General features: G+C 38.7%; 1 protein-coding gene across 1 annotated transcript in view; it reads right to left on the reverse strand.

The window, feature by feature from the left end:
* tnfrsfa (tumor necrosis factor receptor superfamily, member a) overlaps window positions 1-18,118 on the reverse strand; it is a 28,654-nt gene extending 10,536 nt beyond the window's left edge. The window contains exon 1 of the mRNA XM_053478824.1: window positions 17,833-18,118. Within this exon, the coding sequence (XP_053334799.1) occupies window positions 17,833-17,844 (12 nt within the window). The 5' untranslated portion in view covers window positions 17,845-18,118. The remainder of the gene's footprint in view (window positions 1-17,832) is intronic.
* Window positions 18,119-23,728: the final 5,610 nt, after the last annotated feature.

Raw genomic sequence — 23,728 nt, forward strand, 5'->3', positions numbered from 1 at the left:
TAGTTACACATCACAGTTTAAAATCACAATTGCAATGCGAAAATAATTGCAATTGCAATTAACCGTCCCTAAAATCAACAGCAGAAAACTTCAGTGAAAGAACAGCATGATGACTCAAAGCGCGTCAGGTAAAATGGACAGGCCGTGTGCAGACGAGAATGTGTTAAGCTTGGTAAGGGAAAAAAATGAAAGGGGGTGAATTGTGCATTCATATATTAATAGGTAAGTGTTTGAAGTGCAAAATGAAAAAAAAGCTGGTTCATGAACCGACTGTGTGAGTGAGACAGAAAGAGGGAGCGAGAGAGAGAAAGAGAGGCCGCTCTATCGCGAGCTCTTTTTGCCCACTTTCCCCCTTAGGCGTTTCTCTTTATTCACCATCTTTTCAGCTCGGTCACAAAGAGACGGCCTCTTTCAACAAAGTGCCGCTTCGAATGACCCACATTTCTTCCTTCTTCTGCTTTATCCCTTCTTTTGATTCTTCTTCTTTTGACGGTCACTGAACACCTCAGAGGAAACACTACACCGCCGATGGCCTACATTTCCCATTATCCTCTGGCACAAAGACGGGGGCGGTGGGATCTTCTAGAAAACGCCCAGCCCAGAGTATGTAAAAATTGCTTAAAAGGCTGGATGGTTGGAAATGATTAAATGCCCTAACATGAAAATTGCAAAACGCAATTTACTGGTTAAAGCAGCACTGTGAGGATGTTGTAATCAAGTAAACAGATGTAGCTACTTTGTAATGGAAATGCAGTGGTTAGCACTCAAAACATTGTTGGAAAAAGAATGTGTATTTAAAAAAAAAATGACTAATACTAATGTAACAATAAAAACTCAATTTTATATGGAGATGATAAAAGGCACAGCTTACATAAGGTTCATTTTTACTCTGCACAAAGCCCAACATCTGTTCAGCTGAAATCTTGTGCAAATGCCTAAAACTTAATTTCAGAAAAAAGTTATTACGGGAGTTCAAGACCAAAATAAGGTAAAGAAAAATCTGCATCTTGCAATAAGCTGAATTTCTCACAAGGTGAATGGTGCAGGTGTGCTAAAGCTATCTTCTGTTAACGAAAGTCTGCTTTTAAATAAAGTTTTACAAAAAGTATAAGCTGATTTTAAAAAATATATAAACAAAAAAAGTAATGCCACATACCTACATTATTAAACTTTTTATTGATTGACCCTTATCTCTGCAGGAACATCTGAACAATCATCCAAGCATTAAGAAGCTTGCAGCAAAACAACAAGCTCCAGAGACATGCTCATAACTCTGCAGGAGCGTCCCTATATTAACGGTTCATGAAGAAATTAGGACATTACTTTGGTAAAGGGGTGAATACCAGGGAGTGGAAAAGGAAAAAAAAAGGAAAGATAATATAACGTGCATGTGTAAAATATTAAAACATTAACTTTGTGTCTCTGTGTGTCTGCTCCAGAGGAACTCTCTGGAAAGCGGCCATGCCTTGTTGTTCTAAGGGAGTTTCCTGGATTAAGCTGCACTGTCGAGACACACTCTACCCGCTCGCTCGCGTCAGAGTTTCCAACGACACACGCTTTCTCTCACTAATACACGTTCTCTCTTTTTGTTTGCTGTCCTGCTCTTTTCCTCTTTTTTTTTGTTGGTCTGTCACAGATATTTACAATTGTGGCATTAAGAAACTTTAGGTGGTGGGGTGTGAAAGTGTGAGAGGGGTCGTGAGAAAGAATGGAGCGAGTGAGAAAAAGAATAAGGAGGAAATAAAGGAACGCAGTGAGAAGAGAGGAGAGCACAGATTCCTCCCTCTTCGGCAACACACTGCGACTATTCAGCTGAAAGGAACTGTAAAAGGCCTCCTAATGAGCCACACACACACGCACACACACACAGAAAAAGAGAGAGAGAGAGAGAGAGAGAGAGACAGAGAGAGAGAGAGAGAGACAGAGAGCTTAGAGCGTTTCTCCAGACGCTGAATGCTTCACATGCAATGGAGCAAATGTCTACTATCCAAAGGAATTAGCCGCACCTGTTGTGCTCCCTCCTCCACTGCACATGCGCTCTTTACACAGCCATCTGGGTCAAGGGTCGCTTCTGTCTACGTCCCGATGACCTCACTTATGGCATAAACGCGCCTTGGAAAAACCAAACTCGAGCAATTTATCTGCCTAAACATTTAGACCACATTATTTTATTTTCAATTAATTTGCTTGTTTAGTTGCACAGCTCTACACAATAAACTACCCACTTTTTCCTCATTCCTCAATAAAAGGCAGGAGATAGCGAGGAGATTACCTCACTTCCTGTGCAGAGCCCACACATTCCAGCCAGGGTGAATCACTGAATTCCACACAGAAGGATTGGCTGTCTCACCCAGAGGCACTGTACCAAGTGTAACACCCGACACACACACACAGCTTCGAGAAAAAAAAAAAAAAAAAAAAAAAAATCAGCTCTGCACATAAGTAACGTTTTTCACACGGTGCACAAAGCAGACAAAAAAAACCACCTGTAGACTGAATAATATATGCTGAATGGCCACTTTATTGGGAACACCCGATTACCCACTTGTTCATGTGTTTAGCTGTGGGGCGGCGATTGCACTGCAAAATGTCAGACTACAACTGTGAAATAGCTGTTAGCATGCTGACTGCTCAAACTATCAGAATGTCACAAAATATATCCATATACCTAATCTGGTCGAGTTGACCGAATGCTTTGGTAGCTGAAATAAACACTATGTAAAAATGCTTGAAAATTCTCTCACAATGCCAAACTTTGAGGTAGAGGAGCTTAAACAGCAGAACACAACACAGGGTTCAGTTTTTGCCTGAGAATCCAGTGAACACAGAAAACATTCGCTGCTCTTTTTCTGCTCTTTAGCCGTTTGGTTTTGATGAACCTATTCCTGGTTTAGCATTAGTGTCCTGTTTCATGACGGACATCAGTGGAACCCAACATGCTCTTTTGCTGTTGTAGCTCATATGGATGAGTATCTGGGTAAGCTTGAACCAATTAGGTGTTTCCGCACACAGAATAGACACTAACTGCATGTTTGTTTGTTTTTTTTGGCGTGTGTGTGAATTCTACAGATTTTCTGGTTGAAAAAAAAAGTGTTTCAGAAAAACTCCACGAAAACAGTCAAATTCGAAATTAGATCTCGTCGCATGGATCCTTGTGTGGTCTGTTTGGGATGCGCGTGTGTAGTGAATGGGGACGGACCCACTTTAGCATGAAAATGGCTGAGGCTGAAGCAGAATGGGTTCCCTGTCGAGTCTTGTTCCTCTTAAGGTTTCTTCCTTTTGCCATCTCTGGGAGTTTGTCCTTGAGCAAGCCGAGGGCAACGGTGGCATCAGTGACTATCTAATCATTCTGATTTATAGACATTCACATTTCATACAAACATCCATAATTTCTTTTGATGTAAAGCTGCTTTGTGACAATGAAAATCGTTAAAAGCACTATACAAATAAAATTTTATTCAACTGAATTGAAATTCACTGGCATCCCGTGTTCTGTTTGGTGTATAATGGAAGAGTTACCTGAAGACTTTCTGAAGAGGTTACCAGAATATTTTTTTTGGTCACTTTGCTGTTGCAACATGATTGGCTAACCGGATAATTGCCGGAATGGTTCACGTTTTTTCCTAGCAAAGTTCCTCGGAGTGTATTCAGCCTAAAGTTCTAGCTGGGTTACTTCACCTCAACCCTACCCTTGCTTAGGCAAATTCGATGACGTCAAAGGCGCTGCACAGGCATCAGCAAAAGAAATGGGTTTTCAAGAGACAAAGAAAGAAACAAATTCAAGCTACATGGGCATTTTTGCTTTTAATCTGAAACACTGAATGCAATTTAAAATTTACATAAAATCTACTCTATGTTTAACCCATCTTTCAGGTTTCCTGTATATCGTTCGTATTTTACTGTATGACCACAGAGTCTGGCTAGATTAAGAATGAATGTTTCTGTCTGGCACATTCTGCAGACGTCTCGCTTAAAATACAGCCAGGAATTTTTTTCTTATGCATAAAGCTCTTGATTCGGTCACTTTCGAACCAATTCAATTGAAGTAAAGAAAAACATGGTTGCCACCATATTTAAGTGTAATGAGTGATGAATTCACTTCAGGAAAAGAGCGAGGTACAAATCAACGCCATCAACGAGCGAGAAATAATCAACACTGATTAAGCCTGAAAGTAAATACTTTTATATACAAAGAACATTTAATTTATTAGTAAAGAAGTTGTGTTTTGAGCATCCATATTAATTTAAGGGTTAAGGAGATCGTCTTGACTTTGAGTGGAAATTCTGGAGTCGAGACAGCACTTCCTCTGGGTTTTTCCTGGTAGGAGGTCAGGAATTCCACGTTTTGAATTTAGCCAGAAAATATGGTACCATTTCTACTATATTTAAAGATTGAACGCTGTCCTGAGATTTCTTAAAAGTTAGATTTGGTGAATTAGCAGAAAAACGAAACTATCCTTCTACCAAGCTTCTTCTGACCAGTTTTATTAGTCTAACATAAAAAAAATAAATAAAAAAAAAACTCCCTTCATTGGGTTTACAGGATAAAAAAGTCTTGGAGACTGGAATCCACTTGGAGTGATAGTGATAATTGTATTTGCAGAGTGCCAGTCTTTGTGATCTAATGGAGCACAGCAGCCTTGTATAACCTGCTAATGAGTTGGATATTAAAATATTTAGCAAAATAACAGCTAGAAACCTGAGCAAAATAATCCGTTATGATATCCAATACAGAGATCATTGCGTATCCAAATAAGCTCTTCCAGAATTCCTTTAACTTAGACACCCACTGCCAAAAAAAATAATAATAAAATAGTCTGGGGAGATTCTACAATACCACAATTAACACAGTACTTTGTGTAGCTTTATCACTTTCGACAACATGAACCCACATTAAAAGTTCTCCGGTTAACTTTTGCACTTTAATTAAAAAGTGTCCGTTTTTAGATGCTTAAATGTTCCCCAAATCCGTGTGCGTGTGAGAGAGAAGAGGAAAGTTCTTCAAGGCCGAGGGAAGGGAGATCAGCCAGCAGTCATGACCAGGGGCAAACAGGATAAGGCAGGACATGAAGATTAAAACAAATGCAAACTACCACACACACACACACACACACACACACACACACACACACACACGCACGCACCATGAAGCTCTAGATCCTTATGTATGGACCTAGACTTGACTCCTGTCTTTTTGCATCTTATATATTGGGATAAAAAAAAAAACATAACCTACGTCCAGTATAGATCAGAAAGACACACAGCCGTGCTGCAAGAGGAAACATGCTCACACGTGCGCAAAAATATACACATTCACTCGCAAAGCAAATTCGCCCAGACTGTGGTGTAGCCCAGGCTGTAATAGCTGGTCAGAGTGTAGACCAGCGTGGTAACCTTAACCTCGGCAATGTGGTAAAAAAAGCCACAAACACTTGAAACTAGCACTCAAACACATCATACTGAACCACAACACAGCAACACAATACATTACAGTATCACTGAGCACGTCATTACGCACACACAAACCCTAAACACTGCGCCAGAGCCCCACATAAACTAATACAGAATAACCGGGGATTCAGTAATATAACGGCTTGCATATAAATCCTGACAGACCATTTACAATTTTTGAATAGGGTTACCAAAACCCCTACTCGTGTGTGTGGGGGGGTATCAAGTAAGTATCATGGCATTTCTTCTGCTCAACAAAAGCGATATTACAATCCTGCTTTTCTGATAAACTGCACTGAGGTTGAAAACTAACCACAAAAGGAAAAGCATACGAGAAATACAGTCAGGTATATAAATATTTGGACTTTGACAAAGTTAGTTTAGCTGTCTACCACAGGATATTGGAGTTGAAATTAAATTATGAATATAAGCTAAAAGTAAAGACTTTAGATTAGATTTAATTTAATGTATTCACTAGAGATACAGCGATTGCAGTTTTTTGGCCGATGCTGATTTTAGCTGCTCCCCCCCCCTCCCCCTTCAAGAACTATAACCGTCAACACAAATAATAAAACATGGACTTTTATATGTTTTCCAAAACTGAAAACTTTCGAGGACCTTACCAGGTTACTTATCAGAGTCTTTCGGTACAAATAAAATCCAACTGGATATGAAAATGCAACAGGGACAGTGAAGCCTATCATGTACTTCCTCGAAGGCATGAGTTTCTTTGACTGCTGCACAAGTGCCCATGGGGGGGGTGTTTTGGAGATTGGCTAGTGCTGCTGTGATTGACGCCAAAGTGAATCCTTGCCCCTGAAAGCTCCTGGCTACAGATGTTTTATGTTTTTAAATGAAATGGAACTTGCGATCTCTACATGATAGAGCAAATGTGTTTCTGTACTGCACAATGAAGCTGAAACTGTCGGTTTTCAAACAAACTTTGTCAATTTCATTGTCATTTTCAATACTAGATTTAAAACCTTTCAATTAACAAGTATCTGAACCCTAGAACCCATAAAGCTCAAGTCGATGCTTTGCCATGGCTTTTCTACAGCTTAATTCAGTTCCTGCTGATAATTGTGGCATTTTAGTTTTTATATTGTAATGCTAAACTGGATTCAGGTAAAGTGATCGACTTGGTAACTGAAGAACATTCTACTTTTTTTACCTTAAAGTTCCTTTTAAAATAGGTCATTGTCCATCTGCACTGTGGTGCACCATCCCAATGTTTTTATAGCATCTGAATCTGAGCACATTATATATAAAATATATATTTCAGAATTCATCCTGTTAGCAGTCACATGATCAGTAAATATCCATTAAGCAGTTCCTCTGGCAGACTTCTGTTCCCGCACCATGAAATTAGGTGGTTAGAATCAGAGTAGTTTCTTCCTTTCTCCACATCCTTTTCTTCCGAACATTTTTGTGCAAGTTAAATAATTCTCATTTGTCCATTGGATATTGTTCCAGAACTGTAAAGGCAAACAGTTTTTCGCTGCCAAACTCTAATCTAGTCTTCCTATTTTTGAGGCTTACCAATGATTTACATCTCGTGATAAACGTCTCAGAATTTAGTCTGGTGAGGTCTTCTCTTAATGATGATGTTGATCTGTCCGACTGCTGTGAAATATTTTTTATTGATTTATTTTTTAAATCCATAGCAGTGTACATATTCTGCCTTCATCCATCACGGTTGTTTTCAGTGGTCTTCCAGACCTTTTGGTATTCCTCTGCTCACCCGAGAGGTGTTTTATTTTACTTTTTTAAACATGTACTGCATAGTTGATTTCTCCACATTGCTGGTATTTCTCTGATCCGTTTATTTTGATATTTCAGCTGAATGATGGTTAGCATTTTGGAATTCACATAGAAAGCAACATGCCAAATGTAAATACCACACTGTACAAACTCCTACTCTTCCTTTTATCTGCTTAGCTATAAGTAAAATAAAAAGGGAATAACACAAACCAGGTCATGTGATTAGATGGTGTGTTGAGACCTGATCATAGAAACATTAGTAAATTACTACTGCAACCATCTTAATGGATAAATTACGTAGATTCCTTCCTGCTGACTGTGATACCCGTTTAACCCCAGCAATTTGCCCACACTTACAGTTTTCCCTTTTCTCCTCAATTTCGCAAATATTCCCCCTTTTACCTAGCTCTCCCCACCACATGACGGCTACCAACTGTGGTCAACATGTGCTGTGCATTATTATTATTATTATTATTATTATTATTATTATTAACAGGGCAGCATAACACACTTTGAGTGCTACTGACCTTCTTCCACATACATTAGAATTTATAGAGATGGATTGATCAGGAACAAAGAGAGTAGGTCGTCCCTTAACACAAGACATCCCATTTTGCTCTCTTTAACCCCAGTCATGGATGTCTGTCATTATCAGGATGTGGTCTCGTAAGTCTTAGTACAAGTTTTTTTATACGAACAGCAACCTGCAAGGAACAAAAGCTTTGAAACACAATTATAGAAAATTCATCAACAACCTCAGTTTGATTAAAATCAAACATTCAACAGCACAGTGGTACAAAGGATTTTATACTAGTCAACTTTAGAAGGGAGCAACAAAAGCTCCGAGACAGCCCGGCTTTTTTCAGCCCATTTGTCCTCAGTATCCAATAAGTGACGCGACCACATAATACACAACTACAAAGCATGCTATACAACGCCAATTCAATACAAAATACACTGCGTCTGTTTGCTTTCCAGTCGCTTTTATTCGACATACAAATAAGGGTGGATGATAAGAAATATGATCTCACTACTTTTCTGAATTTACACTCTGTATCTGTGAAAACCAGTAACAAGGAGCAGGTTAGCTGGTGTCTAGGGTTGACATTGTATCTCATTTCCTAATACCAGTGCATTTTAATAATGTCTTCTTACACTACGATACATTTTTATTATTTGTACATATTCCAGTACATTATCACGAGTGTGCTATTTATTTTGTAGGTGATTTTATAAACTAACTAACCCCCCCCCCCTAGACACACACGCACACTCCATTGACATTATACTCATTATAATACAGTATATACTACTTTTGTGCTTTTTATACCTCAGTATAACTTTAGATAATTGCTGAAGAATAAACACACTTAAGAGGAGTTGTTGATGAGCTTTTGGTTTGTTTTTTTTCCTTCATCCGGCCCTGTTACATAAAATGACTCCGACACCCCTGCATTACTTGATTCTCCAATCGAGGTGCAATTTAAAGATCTCCCGTTTGATTGCTAGCGGCTAATCGTCGAGCTCTTTTCTGGAGCGTGTCTAATGAAACAGGAAAACGTTCTCCAGATGAGGGAAGGATAAAAGCGTTTTGACTTCGCGTACAGTTGTGTGGTCTGCTTCCTAAACAAACAATCCGGCCGGTGAAAGGGCTAAAATGAGATGCACATGGCGGCCCACCATAAGAATACCAACGCTGGATATAAGCGTGTGTTTCCTGTGGCTTCAACCTGGAACCAGGAGGCTTAAGATCGGCTGCGTAAAGTTTAACAACACCACTGAATACATGTGACCTTCATGTATGTGTGCGTGTGCACGAGCTGAATGGCATAAAGAATTAGCACTTGAACTGCCAATTGTCTGAAAAGACTGACTATATCCTCTTCCTCTAAACACACGCATCATACAATACTAACAGTAGTATGTTATGTACAGCCGTTATGCTACTGTAAATGGAGAAAATAAGTGCACAGTTTGTTTTTAATTACATTTCATTCCAGACTAATTTGAAGTGAGAGATGGTCTGGACGAGAGGAAGGATTTCAGATACAGATAAGCAGACACACACCATTCTTCATTAATCCTGAGGCACAGGAATGAGTCGTTCCCAACCATGTGAGTCGCGTTATCAAGCTGCCTCTTATTCTTTTGTACAGGATGTTGCTGATATGGGAAACAGAAGGGAGATGGGGAGAGAGAGAGAGAGAGAGAGAGAGAGAGAGCCTTGGATGAAGTAGACTCCAATCAGATTGGCTGGGGAATGTAAGAGAGGTCAGTTTAGAAAAGGATGGGAACCAGCACAACCCTACAGACACACACAAACACGCACACACACACTTACACAAAAAGGTCATGAAGTGTGCCAGATGACCTTAGCGGTTTTGCTTAAGGTTTATCAACCAAACCACAGATCATGTGAAGACGCACACAAAACCACAGCGGGCGGACGCACGTAAACACGTACACACACACTCTGGGGGAGCGTGTGAAACCTTGCGAATGTATCCTCTCGGGGAACACAGGAAGCGCCGAGACAATGCAGAGGCTTCACATGAGGGCCAAACAACTATGACACACGCAAACACACACACACACACGCACAGTTATATTAACATGTAGAGATTCCACACATACACACACTCTTGACCTTTTGGACTTTGAACCAAATGTTAATCCGGTCAACCATGATCTGTTTTCACTCATTACTCTGTATTTTGACTGAGCTGAACAGTCTCGATTCATTAAGGTCTATCCAGTGCAAGGACATAAAAACAAGCATTTTATGATAAATACCGTCACAACTCACACAGTGACAACCAAAACGTTTGAATGGCTTTAGAATGAATCATTATTTGTTACACTTCACTGTTACATCAGATCAGAACTTTAAGCTATAGGAAGTTTAATCCTGCTGTGCTGGTTTCCATAAGTGTGTGCCTGTGCGTGCGTGTGTGTGTGTATAGCGTGGGAGGATATTAATAGCGCAGGAAAGCCACAGCGATGCAGACCTTCTGCATTTCAGATGCGCAGTTAAAGACGGCTGGCGTCTGACTTCAGCGTCTGATAGATTGACTAGAAGGCGATGGTTAGGGAAAGAATAAGACAGAAGAAAGACTTTAAAATGTCAGACAGAAATACAGAAACCTTTGATTTACAGTACACTTCCTGTGCAAAACCAAATTTTTCAGATCCACACAATAGATAAGCAGTTTGGAGGGGGGGGGTTGGGGACCGGGACACCGAGGTTTAGCTAACTTGGAGCAATCGCTTTCATTTTTTTAATAATGCTTGATAGTTTTCTTCATGCGTCTTCTAAAAGCTAGTTCAAATATGGATTTCTGTGACTTTGAGCATTTGACTTTGTGAAGCTGGTGCAAGGCCTTTTAAAAATATATAATATTAAGAAAATAAAGGGGAAAGTTTGCTGGAGTCAACTAAAACCATTTCAAGCTTATGAGTTACTAGGCAAGAGCTGATGGAACTCTTGGCTCGAAGAGAATCAAATGAAAAACTATCAAAGAAAAATTTGATTTAAGGACTTGAGTTTGTGTTTTATGCATGTTCACTGAGGCACATCTAAAGGCGCAAGTATTCTCAGGATGAGTCACAGTTCAAAGTGTGTCCAGACAATCACGAGTTCGACAGGTCTCGAATGGACGCGGTTGATCTCCAAAGAAAGGCAATGACTCATCCAGTTATATTACACTTTCCATTTATTAACTAGCCTGGGATGTTCAATGTTTAGTGTGTCAAGACAATAACAAGTGGCTTATTTAGACTAAGGCAGGAGGATTTTGTTTGCTTCTGACCCCAGACCAGGCATATAGGGTCAGGGTCTTACCTACTGCATAACTTTACAATTAGCCCGTCATCTGAATATGAAAGGAAAAGACTGCTAGGAACTTTGAGCTGCATACCTAGTGCATTAGCCACAACGCTGAATTACACGAGCAGTTGTTAGATTTCAATTACTTGTCCCTTTACAGTTAGTCACTGACCTGGAATAAATCTTATTGAGGATCAGCCAAGAGGTGACTACAAACCTTAGCACTGGCGACTGATTGTTGTGCCAAATTGCTGCTCCATTAGTCACCACTTTAGCCCCGGAAAGAAGCTTTGGATTCATATGTTTGCAAACTGCTACTGCTTTTTGAAGAAGACAAAGGGACCTTTGTCTGCATAAACATAACTGTCTTGACTGCTTACCTGAAATTAGCTGTATATAGGTAGTGTATACTGACTAGTGATGTAACTGATCGATAATTGTTTAATGCTTTAAATATCTCAGGTTCATAAGACAGAGATGCGATCCTGTGTGTTCCTTTTACATCTTACTTTATTTATTTAATGAATGTATTTATTTTATAATTTTATTTAGTTGGCGCGATTTCCCAAAATATAAAAAAAAAAAAAAAAAACTAGTAAGACAAAGTACAACAGCACCGACCAGACTGGCTTAGACCAGGCACTAAGGTTAAACGCAGAAATCAAAATCATGATATGGATCTATGCAATTATTTAATCACAAATGCCTGCAATTTATTATAAGTAATACAAAAGCAGTCAGGAATTACATGGAGATTTTTAACAATTAAAGTTGTTTTTCTGAGAGTTGATATGTAAATATTGGCAAACACTACTTAATGAGATAATTTCTCCATTTATTTAGTGTTTCCCTAGATAAATATGTTTCAACACAAAATGGTAATTTAACAATGAAATATCGCAGTTTAAATTTCAATCTCAATGTGTCTTAAAAAAAAACTGCAGTGTGATTTTTTTTCCCCCTGCATCCCTAATTATTAATCAATTTCTTTGTCTGAAAGCTTCACAAGTTTGACAAGCCTGACTGCACAACAGTACAAAACCTTGTGCGTGGGTGACTTTGTTCCTCCCAAATCCTGATGCACATTAGGGAAAAAAAAGAAAAGGAAGAAGAAAAAAAAAAGTGTGCCTTCAATTTCTACTTGTTTAGAACACATCCCTTTATTCTGAATAATGTAATCATGGTAATCAGTTACATCCCTGGCACATACCTGATTCGAACACCAAGAGACTTTCCAAAAAAAGAAAATAACAAAAGAATCCTGATTTGCCATCAGACAGACAAGAACTTCCTTTGCTGTTTGCCACAGATTAAGCTGTTTAAAGGAAAACATTGTACCATGTACTATTTTCTATTACCTTCGGATGGTAATCCACATAGTTCGAGTTTTAGATATCTACCAGGCAAGATGTTTTCCCTGCCTATTTAGGCAAAGAAGTAGTAATTAATAGAAAAAAAATAAATAAATGTTTGTGGCTATAAACCCCATTGTGCTTACGAAGTAGGTTATATAGTTATGTGGATTTGCAGGAAGTCCACACATACCAGTACTTAATAAAGTAATAATGTTTTGACTCACTGAACCTTGAAACAACTTCTGAATGCAAAGCACTGTGAGTGCATGCACAATCAGTCCACCCTGGAACCCAACACCATTTTACTGAGTTATACACATGGCTGTAACTAAAATCCTACAGAACAGCATGATTTAATTACTTCTATTTACACTAAAACACACACCCCCGCTTCACGGTTCAACGCTCCAAAGAATAAAAGCAACTAATAGGGAAAAAAAAAAAAGAACTGAGAGATGAAGAAGATGGATGATCACAATAGAACATTAGCTCACTCACTTTCTCCCTCTCCTTTAATTGGACAGAGTATCAGGCTACCAGGACAACAGGTGCACTATCTGTATTTCTAACACACCGTCCCTCCCTGCTTCATCTCCCAGAGAAGGGTGCGGCCGCTTTTCTTTATTCCTGACAAAGCCTCCTCCCTAAAGACGCTCTGAAGGGGACAAAAGCTGAGCGCTGAAGAGCTCCAAGCTCGAGTTACAGCCGTATCAAAAGCCGGGCAGCTCTGTAAAGCGCTTCTCAAAGCTGCGTGCAAAACCGGAGAGTGTTAAAGAACAGCATTTAAAGCATCCCGTCTTCCAGCGATCAACTTCTAAAGCTGCATTCACTTTAGGCGCAGACAAATCACTGGCGTCAGCTCGAGTGATTTATATCCATCCTGTTTATTCTGACAAGAAACGGCAGGAGACAGAACATTTCTCCTCGCTTAAAAATCTATATATTTACTGGACTGGTATTAAACAGTGATGTCTGGTCGCCTCACAAGTGTTATATTGATGTTAGAATCTTTGAATCAGAAGTCCAGAGAATAGAAAATGACATCTTAAGCTAATTTAATTAAATGTCTAATTTAAGCCCAAGTCTAATGAGTGAGAAATATCCTCGTAGTAGCACATTGTGATGGAGACAAAAAACTCGACTAACACTGCAACTATAAGATGTGGCATTCTGCACATAAAAGAGTCTGGATAACTTCATGTGTGCTTTGTTTTGCTTGGTTTCATCAGCATATCCACATTTGAATTCAGAACAAAAGTGGTCGGACTTCACATAAGTAGCTTCTGATCTAGTTACCACATCTGGATGCTTAAAATACAGTGGGCACATTAAATCTAAACACTGTAAATCTGAACACTTTGTGAGCAACAATAAAATAGTTAATCCTGCTTATCTGCCCAACAACTATGATTGAAAAATCAATAGACTGGGCATGAATGAGCGGCTGGGCTCCCAATTTTTCCAGTCCTGCAAGATGTTTATGTGATCTGCTCAGATACATCATGTAATCAGAAGTCCAATCACCTCGTAGAATTACTACCAGATACAACAACTGAACGCTTTAACAGACAAAGTTTTATATAAAAAGATTTTTTTTGGATTTAAGGCTTGCTGCTTAAATGCGAATCAAAACTAAAAAACAGCCAACATGCAATATTACAATGCTAAATGCTAATATGAAACGGAATAGACTTATAAATAGATTTAACTGTCTCTAAAACAACTTTTTAAACTTTGTAATTTTTATATAGTTTACACACATGCATTATACATACACCTGGCCACAATATGTATTGTATACAATATATACACACACCGATCAGCCATAACATTAAAACCTTATGTTTTTATGTTTTTAAAAAAAAAGTTTAAGCCCAATAGTGTGCAGGTTGCCCTTCGTTCACCAAAACAGCTTGAACCCCTCAAAGCATGAATCCACCGGACGTCTAAAGGTGTGCTCCGATATCTGGCACCATGACAACAGCAACAGTTGTATGGTGGATTCTCTGTGAATCAAACTTATTTATCCAGCACATTCTACAGATGCTCGATCAGATTGAGATCTGGAGAGTTTGGAGGCCGGATAAACAACCTTGAACGCTATGCCTGCTAAGCCCCATACACAGCAAACTGTGATGCACCAAGTGTTCTGATACCTTTCGAGCATAGCTAGCATTGCTAAGCAATTAATTAGCTTTTTTGTGGGATCGAACCAGACAAATCAGCTTTTGCTTAAAGATTAAAGTATTGGTCACATGTACCTTGCAGCACAGTAAAATGATTTTTTTTCCCCCACATATCCCAGTTAGAAATCTGGGGTCAGAGCAGAGGGTGAGCCAAGATGCAGCACCAGTGGGGCAGATGGGGTTAAGGGCCTTGCTCAAGGGCTCAACAGTGGCAGCTTTGTAGTGCTGGCGCTTCAACCCAACCAGAGCCTCAAACCATTATGTCTGAGCCACCACTTAGACTTCTGGTGGATAAGTTGCTGCCATATAATTGATAATCAGTGTTAATGTCATGGCCGACTAGTGTGTGAATATCTATGTATGTATGTTTGCATGTATGTATAAACAAGTTCCAAGGCTTTAATACAAGGCTCAGAGAGTCAGTTCTCTGTGCTAAGAGAATGTCGGAAATGCATGGTGGAGAAAATGATGAAAGACAACCTTATCTAGTTAGATATGAACATGGGTGAGGCATCCTCTCTGTATAAACACCTCTAATGGCTGAAAATTACCGCCACTCTGCTGTTGGTCACGCACGCCACATCATCCACACAAACTAAGGAACAGGAGATTTTTCTCCCACCGACACACACACACACACGTACATACCACAAATGCAGAAATACAGATAGGGGTCAAAACTGATATTCCTATCCATTTCCTATTTCTGATATTCCTATCCATGTCCTATTTTTGATATTCCTATCTTTGTTTGGGACATTTGGTTCCCACCAAGATATTAAAACATGGCCCTACACACACACACACACACCTGACCGCTCTGATAACAGGCAGTTGCACCAGATTGCATCACACAAACCCTTTCAGACTGTCTCACAGCCTTTCATATAAACATCAGATGGCAGATATAAAGCTCCTAATGAGCTGAGGGACATGGCGGCGCTTTCTTGTGGAATCCTGAGATGTGGAATGCTTGCTATGTTTGGACTGAAGAGATAGAAAACACACTTCCTTTCTGTGCCTACACCCTCCGATAACATCCTCCGTGCGTGTGCGAGAGAGCTGAGAGCTGTGAGGACAGGGAAAAGAGCGAGGGCGAACATCTGTTTGTGCGACATGTAAAAAGTGGCAAAGAGAAAAGCATGCAAGCTTCTGAAGGACCCCAGTGCTTGATCGTGTCTCAAGAGTGTGTGTGCATGTGCGTGTGTGAATGCGAGTGCATGTGTGGGTGGGAACTGCGAACAAAACTTTGATTCCAGGCACTAACATCTGCGCTGACAGGAAGTTTACAATAGGAGCGGCACAGTGCTGCCGGGCTTGATTTCACCCTCTCCCTCCCCTGTTCCCTTCTTCCTCCCATCCTTTCTCATCCTCTTGAGAACCAGGGACTGTTCTTCAGCGCCTAGCACCGTTTACATGTAGCATAAACAATGAAATGGACAGCCACCCTAGCTATTCTGTTTCAATAAACAACTTGGTGATGAGCAACATTTTCAAAGTGTGTGAGCACACTTATCTAAAGCTACAAATTTGTGTTAAAAAAAACGTAAAAAAGTACACACCAGATTGGATGTGCTTCAGAGGAGTGAAACTCAATAAAAGTCGCTAATGGCTGACCGCAAAAGCAGACGATGAGATGCATGTGCCGCTGGATTTCGTATTTATGGTGGTGGATTTTGGCAGAAAGCGGCTGGAAAAACCAACATGCGCCTGTGAATGGTTCTTTGAGCACTGAAACGAGCCTCACACTGGCACTCTTTCACCCCAAAAAGAAAAAAAAAATCCCTTCCTCCAAGTAAGGTGTGCGAGGAAAGAGCAGGACAAGGCCGGGTAGTGTGAAGTGCACCAGTTTAAATAAATGGCCACTGAGGCATGTGGACGCACAAGGACGATTCTTGTGCAAGAGAAAAATTCGCACAACCACAGACTTTCACACTGCCTTATTCAGTAGTGTCCAAAAATTACTCTTGACTCAGTTCTTATTTAAGCTACTACAAAAATACTCACTTGATATCTTTTTTTCCCACAGTTTAATTTTTGCTTTTTCATAGAATAATTTGCTGTTTGATAAAAATAATTTCAACCGCTATCAAATCATTTACAGAAGTTGACATGGATCATATCGCGTATTTACTGTCTTGCACGGCATTATAATCACATTATCATGCTCACTTGTGTATAAGTTCAGGGCTCTTAACTGTGGTATGGGAACAAATTTCTTTAGTGGAAGCAGCTGTTGGACGTGAACACATGGCTTCAGCGCACAAAAACACAACAATTCATTGCCACTCCAAAACTATAAAAAATAAATAAAAATACAAAAGAAGAGAGAAAAAAAAAACTAAACAATTGTGGTCATGACAAAAGTAGATTTAAGACGAGATAAATATGACATGGACTTGTTTTTTAAGTGATAAAACCGAGTCATGCAAATGCTTCAATAGTTTAAAAACAATGACATTTACATGTGTAATGTATAGTATTTGCATTAAAATTCCCAAGATTGTTTCTCATATACATATAGAACATATTTTTACAAGTTTTTTTTTTTTGTTGGTGGTGGTACAAGTAATCTGTTATGTCACCTGAACACTATATAAACAATGCACTTAATTCTAATTTTTGTATTTCTTCATTATCATTTTTATTATTATTATCATTATTATTATTCCAAAAGCAACTGTTGCAGTTGAGATGAATGACAGGGCCTAAGAGGATAGGCCATAATTTATCCAATGTCGTGATTTACCTAAACACACTGAATCACTGAGATTAACCAGGATCATCTCTCTCTCTGACACACACACACACACACAGGGTTGTTTTACTCTTCTTGTGAGGACGTCCCACTGATACGAGCTAAATAAACGCTACTTAAACATACAATTCTCCCACCCATTAAAAATGTTTCCCTTGTTTTTTTATATGTTTTGTGAGACCAAGTCGTAAGTAATTTTAAAGAAACGCTTATTTATTTAAAAATATATTTATATATAAATCCTGCTGGGGACGTGTGGAAAAAAACCGACAAACTGACAGACTCCTCTCCTCGCGAGGACATTTGATAGAAAAAACACAGAGCCCCGCGCGCGCGCGCACGCACGCACGCACTCACACACACAGACCGGGTGTTAGTCCACATTTTACCACAGCGCTTAACAAACACTGTACGGCTGTTTCCACAAATTAAATGAAACATATACTAAATGTTCCTGTATCGTGTGTGTGTGTGTGTGTGTGTGTGTGTTCATACCGTGTGTTCCATCCTGAGCTCTCTGCCCGTCCTGCTCCGTGACGGAGGGTCTAGGGGTCTAACAGCTCTCTTTTCCCCCCAACTTTTCCGAAAAGAGGATTTCCCTTAAAAAAAAAAAAACACTTTTAGAACAAAAACTCCGTTCCGAAAGACAACCGCAATCCGTGTCGAGCCCGACTATCTCCTTCTTGTCATTTTAACCGGACGAAACTATTAAAATCGGAGCCGCAAACGCGCGTAAGCGGATCGTCTGCCGCGGAGCAGCTGAAACTTTGGCCGAAAAGTTTGCGCTTTACGTCCGTTGACGTCATACCTACGTCGCGCGCCGGACTTCTTGGCCAATCGCTGAGCAGCACTAAACGCGTGCAGGGATTTCTCAGGCCTAGGGGCGGGGCCGCCATCTTAGGAGTGCATGTTTTTGTGGTTGTTATTTACACAGTTGGTGTTTGTCCAAGAAGCCGAGTAGTACCGCCGTATACTGTATTTTACTCAAAGTAAATAGTAAAAATTAAATAGTTATTCAAATAATTATTGGGGAATGATTCAGAATGACTCTCTCTCTCTCTCTCTCTCTCTCTCTCTCTCTATATATATATATATATATATATATATATATATATACCTGCCCAGCAATGGCATTGTATTAAATAACATATACTTTAATTTTCTGTGGGAATTCGTATTCATTTGTTCTGTATAGCATTTATGATGTCATGGACTGATGTTTGGCTCACAATCTCCGTTCCAGTTCTTCCCAAAGGTGCTCAATGGGGTTGAGGTCAGGGCTTTGTTTGAGCCAGTCAAGTTCTTTGACACCAAACTCATCAAATCATGTATTTACAGTCTTGCTTTGTGCATTGGGGCACATTCATGTTGGAACACAAAAGGGCCTTGCGCAAACTGTTGCCACAAGTTAACGTTGGAAGAATAACATTGCCCAAGATCTCTTGGTACGCATTAAGATTGCTTTTACTGAGGATAAGGGGCCGAACTGAAACCAATTGAATTCAATAATTAACAGGTTTGGCCACATACTTTTGTCCATATAGTGTATATCCATCCATCCAGGAACCTATGTAGTCCGTTTGTGATTACCATTGTACTTATTCGCATTTCATGTCTTTTCACGTATTCGCATTTTACGTGTTTCACGTATTCCCATTTTTGCACCACTTATGATATGCCCAAAAGAAGAGCAGTATACAGTAATTAGTTTTTTTGTGGTCTGAAGGTATGCCGGTATTTATGCAAAAGATTTTGTGCATTGTATGGAGAAAGTGTTGTGTCATGAAGAAGGAAATGCAAATGCAAAATTCAAGGAAGGTCGCACAAGTGTTCATCATCAAGAAGGAGCTGGACGCCTGTCCTCGTTCACAGTTAATGACAAACATCCCCACAGTTCTGCCCACACTGTTGATACCCTGCAAAGACTTTGTTTTGGGGTGTTAAAGCATCTTCCCTATAGTCCTAATCTTGTTCCATCAGACTTTCACCTGTTTGGTTCCCTGAAAGCAGCCCTACAAGGACAAAAAATCACTTCTGATAAATGCAGTGCATTTGTGGATCAAAGCTTAGCCCAAAACATTTTTAATTAAGGAATACGAAAGTTTGTGAATAGATGGACAAATCGTATTGAAAAGCAAGTAAATTATGTAGAAAAATGACGTATTTGTCTTTTCTAAGAATTTTATTTAAATAAATTAAATAATCTTCACAGGGAGAGTGCAGGTAATTTTTTTACTCACCCTCGTATATATGCTCATTAACGTGTACTGGGAACAAAAGCTAGACCATCTGGTTCGACCCAGGAGAACTACTGTAGAAAGGGGAAAAAGTTAATGCTGACTATCACAGAAATGTGTCAGGACAGGGAGTTGGCTGGACATGGGCCCGTGTAGCCTTAGACCCACCAGAGTGAGCATGCTGACGCTGTCCACTGGTAAAAGTGTATACACTGGGCACACATGAGGATGACACAGTCTGACTTTTATTTATTGATTTATTTATTTATTTATGAATTTTTTGCATTTATCTTTTTTTGTATTTATGTGCTGCTTACTTTAACTTGTACCCCCTACCTAAATATTGTTGCAGACAAGGAACAGCCTGCACTGCAGTAGTATTCCCTAATGGCAGTGGCCTCTTTGAGCAGAACTGCCCAGTGCAAAAACTGTTAAAGTTGTTGACTTGGCCTCTGAATTCCCCTGATCTCAATCCAATTGAGTATTTGTAAGATGTACTGGACAAACAAGTTTAATCCACGGAGACCCCACTTTGCAACTTGCAGGACTTAAAACCAGTTACTATGTAACATATATTATATGTGTGTGTGTGTGTGTGTGTGTGTGTGTGTGTGTGTGTACGCTGTTGATTCATTGTAAAGGAAGACCAAATGTAACATATGTATTATGTCCTACAGACGTTACACCACTTCTCTGTCAAACGATGTTGTCAAATTGTTTCCAATATGTCTACAAGAATCTCAAGAATTTAGTAAACAAAACTCACAGGAATTAGAATTATCACTGGAGAGATCACTGAGATTTCATACATCATCATGAGGAAACTGCATAGGAACTATGCTCTATTTAGATCCATATAAAGCAATTATTTAAAAAATAAAATAATTAAAAAAATAGAGCTAAAAATGGGTAAAAACAATTTCTGTTTTTTTTTTATTTTAGGTGGAAGCAAAATGATGTGTGTGATTGTCTGCTCAAACTGCTAGCAAATCTTTTACATGTATAGTCAACTGTACATCCTACAGTTACATTTGTAACCACAATGTTATTTTTAGTGTAATTCAGTCTGCAAGGACTGTCACAGGTTCATATCATGTGCTCACTTTAATAGTTTGCTTTAATAAATTATTGTTTCTATAGTAACAGCTTATAATCTATGTGAGATTCTCTGAATACTCCAGGTGGATTAAAATTGAGTGTAATCGTTGATTTAATCAAGTTTAGCATGAGATGGTTTCATTTAGCATATCTGTACAGAGTCTCCAGTGTAACACTCTTACAGTAGGTATAGCAGTTTCTTTAATTTTACCTAATGGGAAAGGGTTCCAGGATGAATGACTTTGTGGATTCTTGGTAACATGAAAAGAAGGAATAACAGGAGCTGTTGGACCAACTTAACTCCAATAATAAACAGGTTAAAAAATAACCTGAAAACTAATTCTTAACAGATTAGAAAAAAAATTACTTAAGACGAATCAATCTCTTTGGGGTGTGACATTAAGATGGGATGGTAACCACTTTTCACTTTGCAAACCACTACTTTGTCCTTGATGACAACTTGACTTACTGTATGCAAAATATAATACTCACTAGTAAACAAGACCAGCAGTACTTGGAAAGGGTATTAGAGATATCGTTAATGCTGGACAGAACATCATGGAGAAGTCACATGAGAGCTCTGGCTTTATTTTATATATATATATATATACTGTATATTCTTTTAAAAATCACTTTATGATTCTTAATATGGTGTTTTGCAGAAGGTGACAGAGCAAGCGATCTAACACGTCACGTCCAATCCCGTCCTATCCTATCATTTTCACACTCATCACCCCATCCAGGTCACCTCTCATGACATGTGTATATTGTAAAAAGTTCCAGGTTGACGTCTACGTGACATATTTAACAGGAGGCACTTTCCCTTTCTCCTGTTTCTCCATCTGTCTTTCGTCTCAGGCGCTAGCTTTATTGACTCGGCCTGGCTGAGTTACATTCTCGCTCAAGCATTCCAATCATACCATATCCCAAATTAGTCAATTATTCAACGTCTAATCAATAACTTGAGATTAAATATTTATATAAACAGCATTAGGCAGCATTAGATTACTTACACTTAAAAGTGATGCTTCTATATGCCTTTATGTCTGGCTGTAAATTCTGCTATAGAAGCATATGTAATAAGAAGCAAATTATAAAAAGAGACAGCACATGATATAAGTAAAATGTTCGAAATAATGGGCATTTTATCCATTAACGTAATAATAATCTTTTTTATTGCCAAGATTTTGATGATTCATACAGTTTCCCAGTGCTTTCACAAGATTTGCATGGAAGAAATGGCTTTAATCTACATTATTTCTACACCCCTCTGCACATCATTTTTCCCCCTCCAAGATAAAATGGTTCTGTTTTGTCAGACTCTGCAGTGGTCTAGAGTCACTGTAATTGCTTTAGCAAACCTTACCCTGGTTATTATACAGTATTGTGCAAAAGTCTTGAACCACCCCTTGTTTCTTCATATTTTGCTTTCAAAGAGAAAGACTTTTTTTTTTTTTTTTTTTTTAAGTATTCCTCAGGAATAGTTCTGCAGGCTTCCTGAAGCCATATAGCAAAATTACAGATGGTATATGAAGACCTTTTTTTTTTTTTTGCTGTTTGGATTTTCTAGAGTCTATGGAGAAATAATTATTCTACAACTGCACACGACAACATGTTACATACTGTAGATCGCATTATTGGGCTTGTGCTGTACTGTGTCACCAATACTGTCATTTCTTCACATTTTGCTTCCAAAGAACCAGAGTTTCTTATGTTTTTTTTTTTGTTTGTTTGTTTTTAATAGCATTGAGAAATACTTCTCCAGGCTTTCGGAAGAACTTTTATAAGAGTCTTATTTTTGGCAAGTGTTTGGCTCTTATTTTTAGTCCAGTCCCTGTACCTGACCCGTTTCAGAGGAATGCTTTTCAAGCATAAACAATCAAACTTAAGGCATGTACCAGTGAGAAACAGGTGCAAATGATGACATATGATTAGACCAGTGATAAGTATAGTGGTGATGCTGAATGTTAAGTGGTTGGAACAAACGATATGGGAAATGAGGTTGCTGCTGAGGTTATTACGGTAAAACATTTTTTCAATTTTTTTAATCAACATTATTTAATTACATTTTATATTAAGAAAGTGCTTTTACATGGTACATATTATTATAATTTAATTATCATGCATCGTATGTAGACCTCTGAGACTTTTAAAAAGGAAAGCATTTCTTTCCTTAGTAAACAACTATGACACAAACAATTCAAGCTTTTGACTGATTTGATTATTGCATAACACATAAGGAGATTTTAGGGGGAAGTTTGTAAGCAGGTTCATCATTTCCTACTGAGAGAGGGCTCTTCTGTACAGAACGCAGAAAAATATAAATGTTTCATCAATGTCCGATTTCTATCAAGATTCATTTACAGCGTAAACCAGTCCAGTGAAATGGTTAAACATGCACACATTACAGAAGAAATACACCCTTAAGTTATAAATGGTAACGGACTTATTACTAAATAACAATTCAAACTAATCATATGCCTATACCATCCTTCCTGCCTTGACGCAACAGAGCTGATATTGTGAAATCAAATAGTGTGACCTATGATTCATTGGCTCATTTTTAAATGTGTGTACGCCTATATAACTTTATGAGCAAATTACTGTAGAAATCAAATGGCAAGTCTGACTTGCTTGACTTGATCTCTCATCACAGTGGCCATTTCATTGCAATTATGTCATAGTTACTCAATCCACCAAGTCAGAGTCATCAAAGGTACTGTATTTGATAGAATATTACACTTTAAAGCAGTATAAATACAATGGGACAACAACATTATTGCTATTTAAGAAATCATAATAAAAATTGTTTCCGAACTTAGGTACTGTATACTCACAATGTGTGTGGGTAAACACTTGGTTACAAAGAATACCTCTGCTCTTATAAAATGTACAGAACAGATCAGATTTCTAAATTAAATTTTTAAAGATAGCTTATATATTAGTAATAATTGTGTGAATAAATTCAAGTCCCAGGAAAAAAATCAATATAGAACCATCATCATTATCTAAAACACCAATCAGATATGATGTAACATGCCTGTTGGGTGTGGCCA

This window comes from Clarias gariepinus, chromosome 19 (genome assembly GCF_024256425.1).
Source record: "Clarias gariepinus isolate MV-2021 ecotype Netherlands chromosome 19, CGAR_prim_01v2, whole genome shotgun sequence".
Lineage (NCBI taxonomy): Eukaryota > Metazoa > Chordata > Actinopteri > Siluriformes > Clariidae > Clarias > Clarias gariepinus.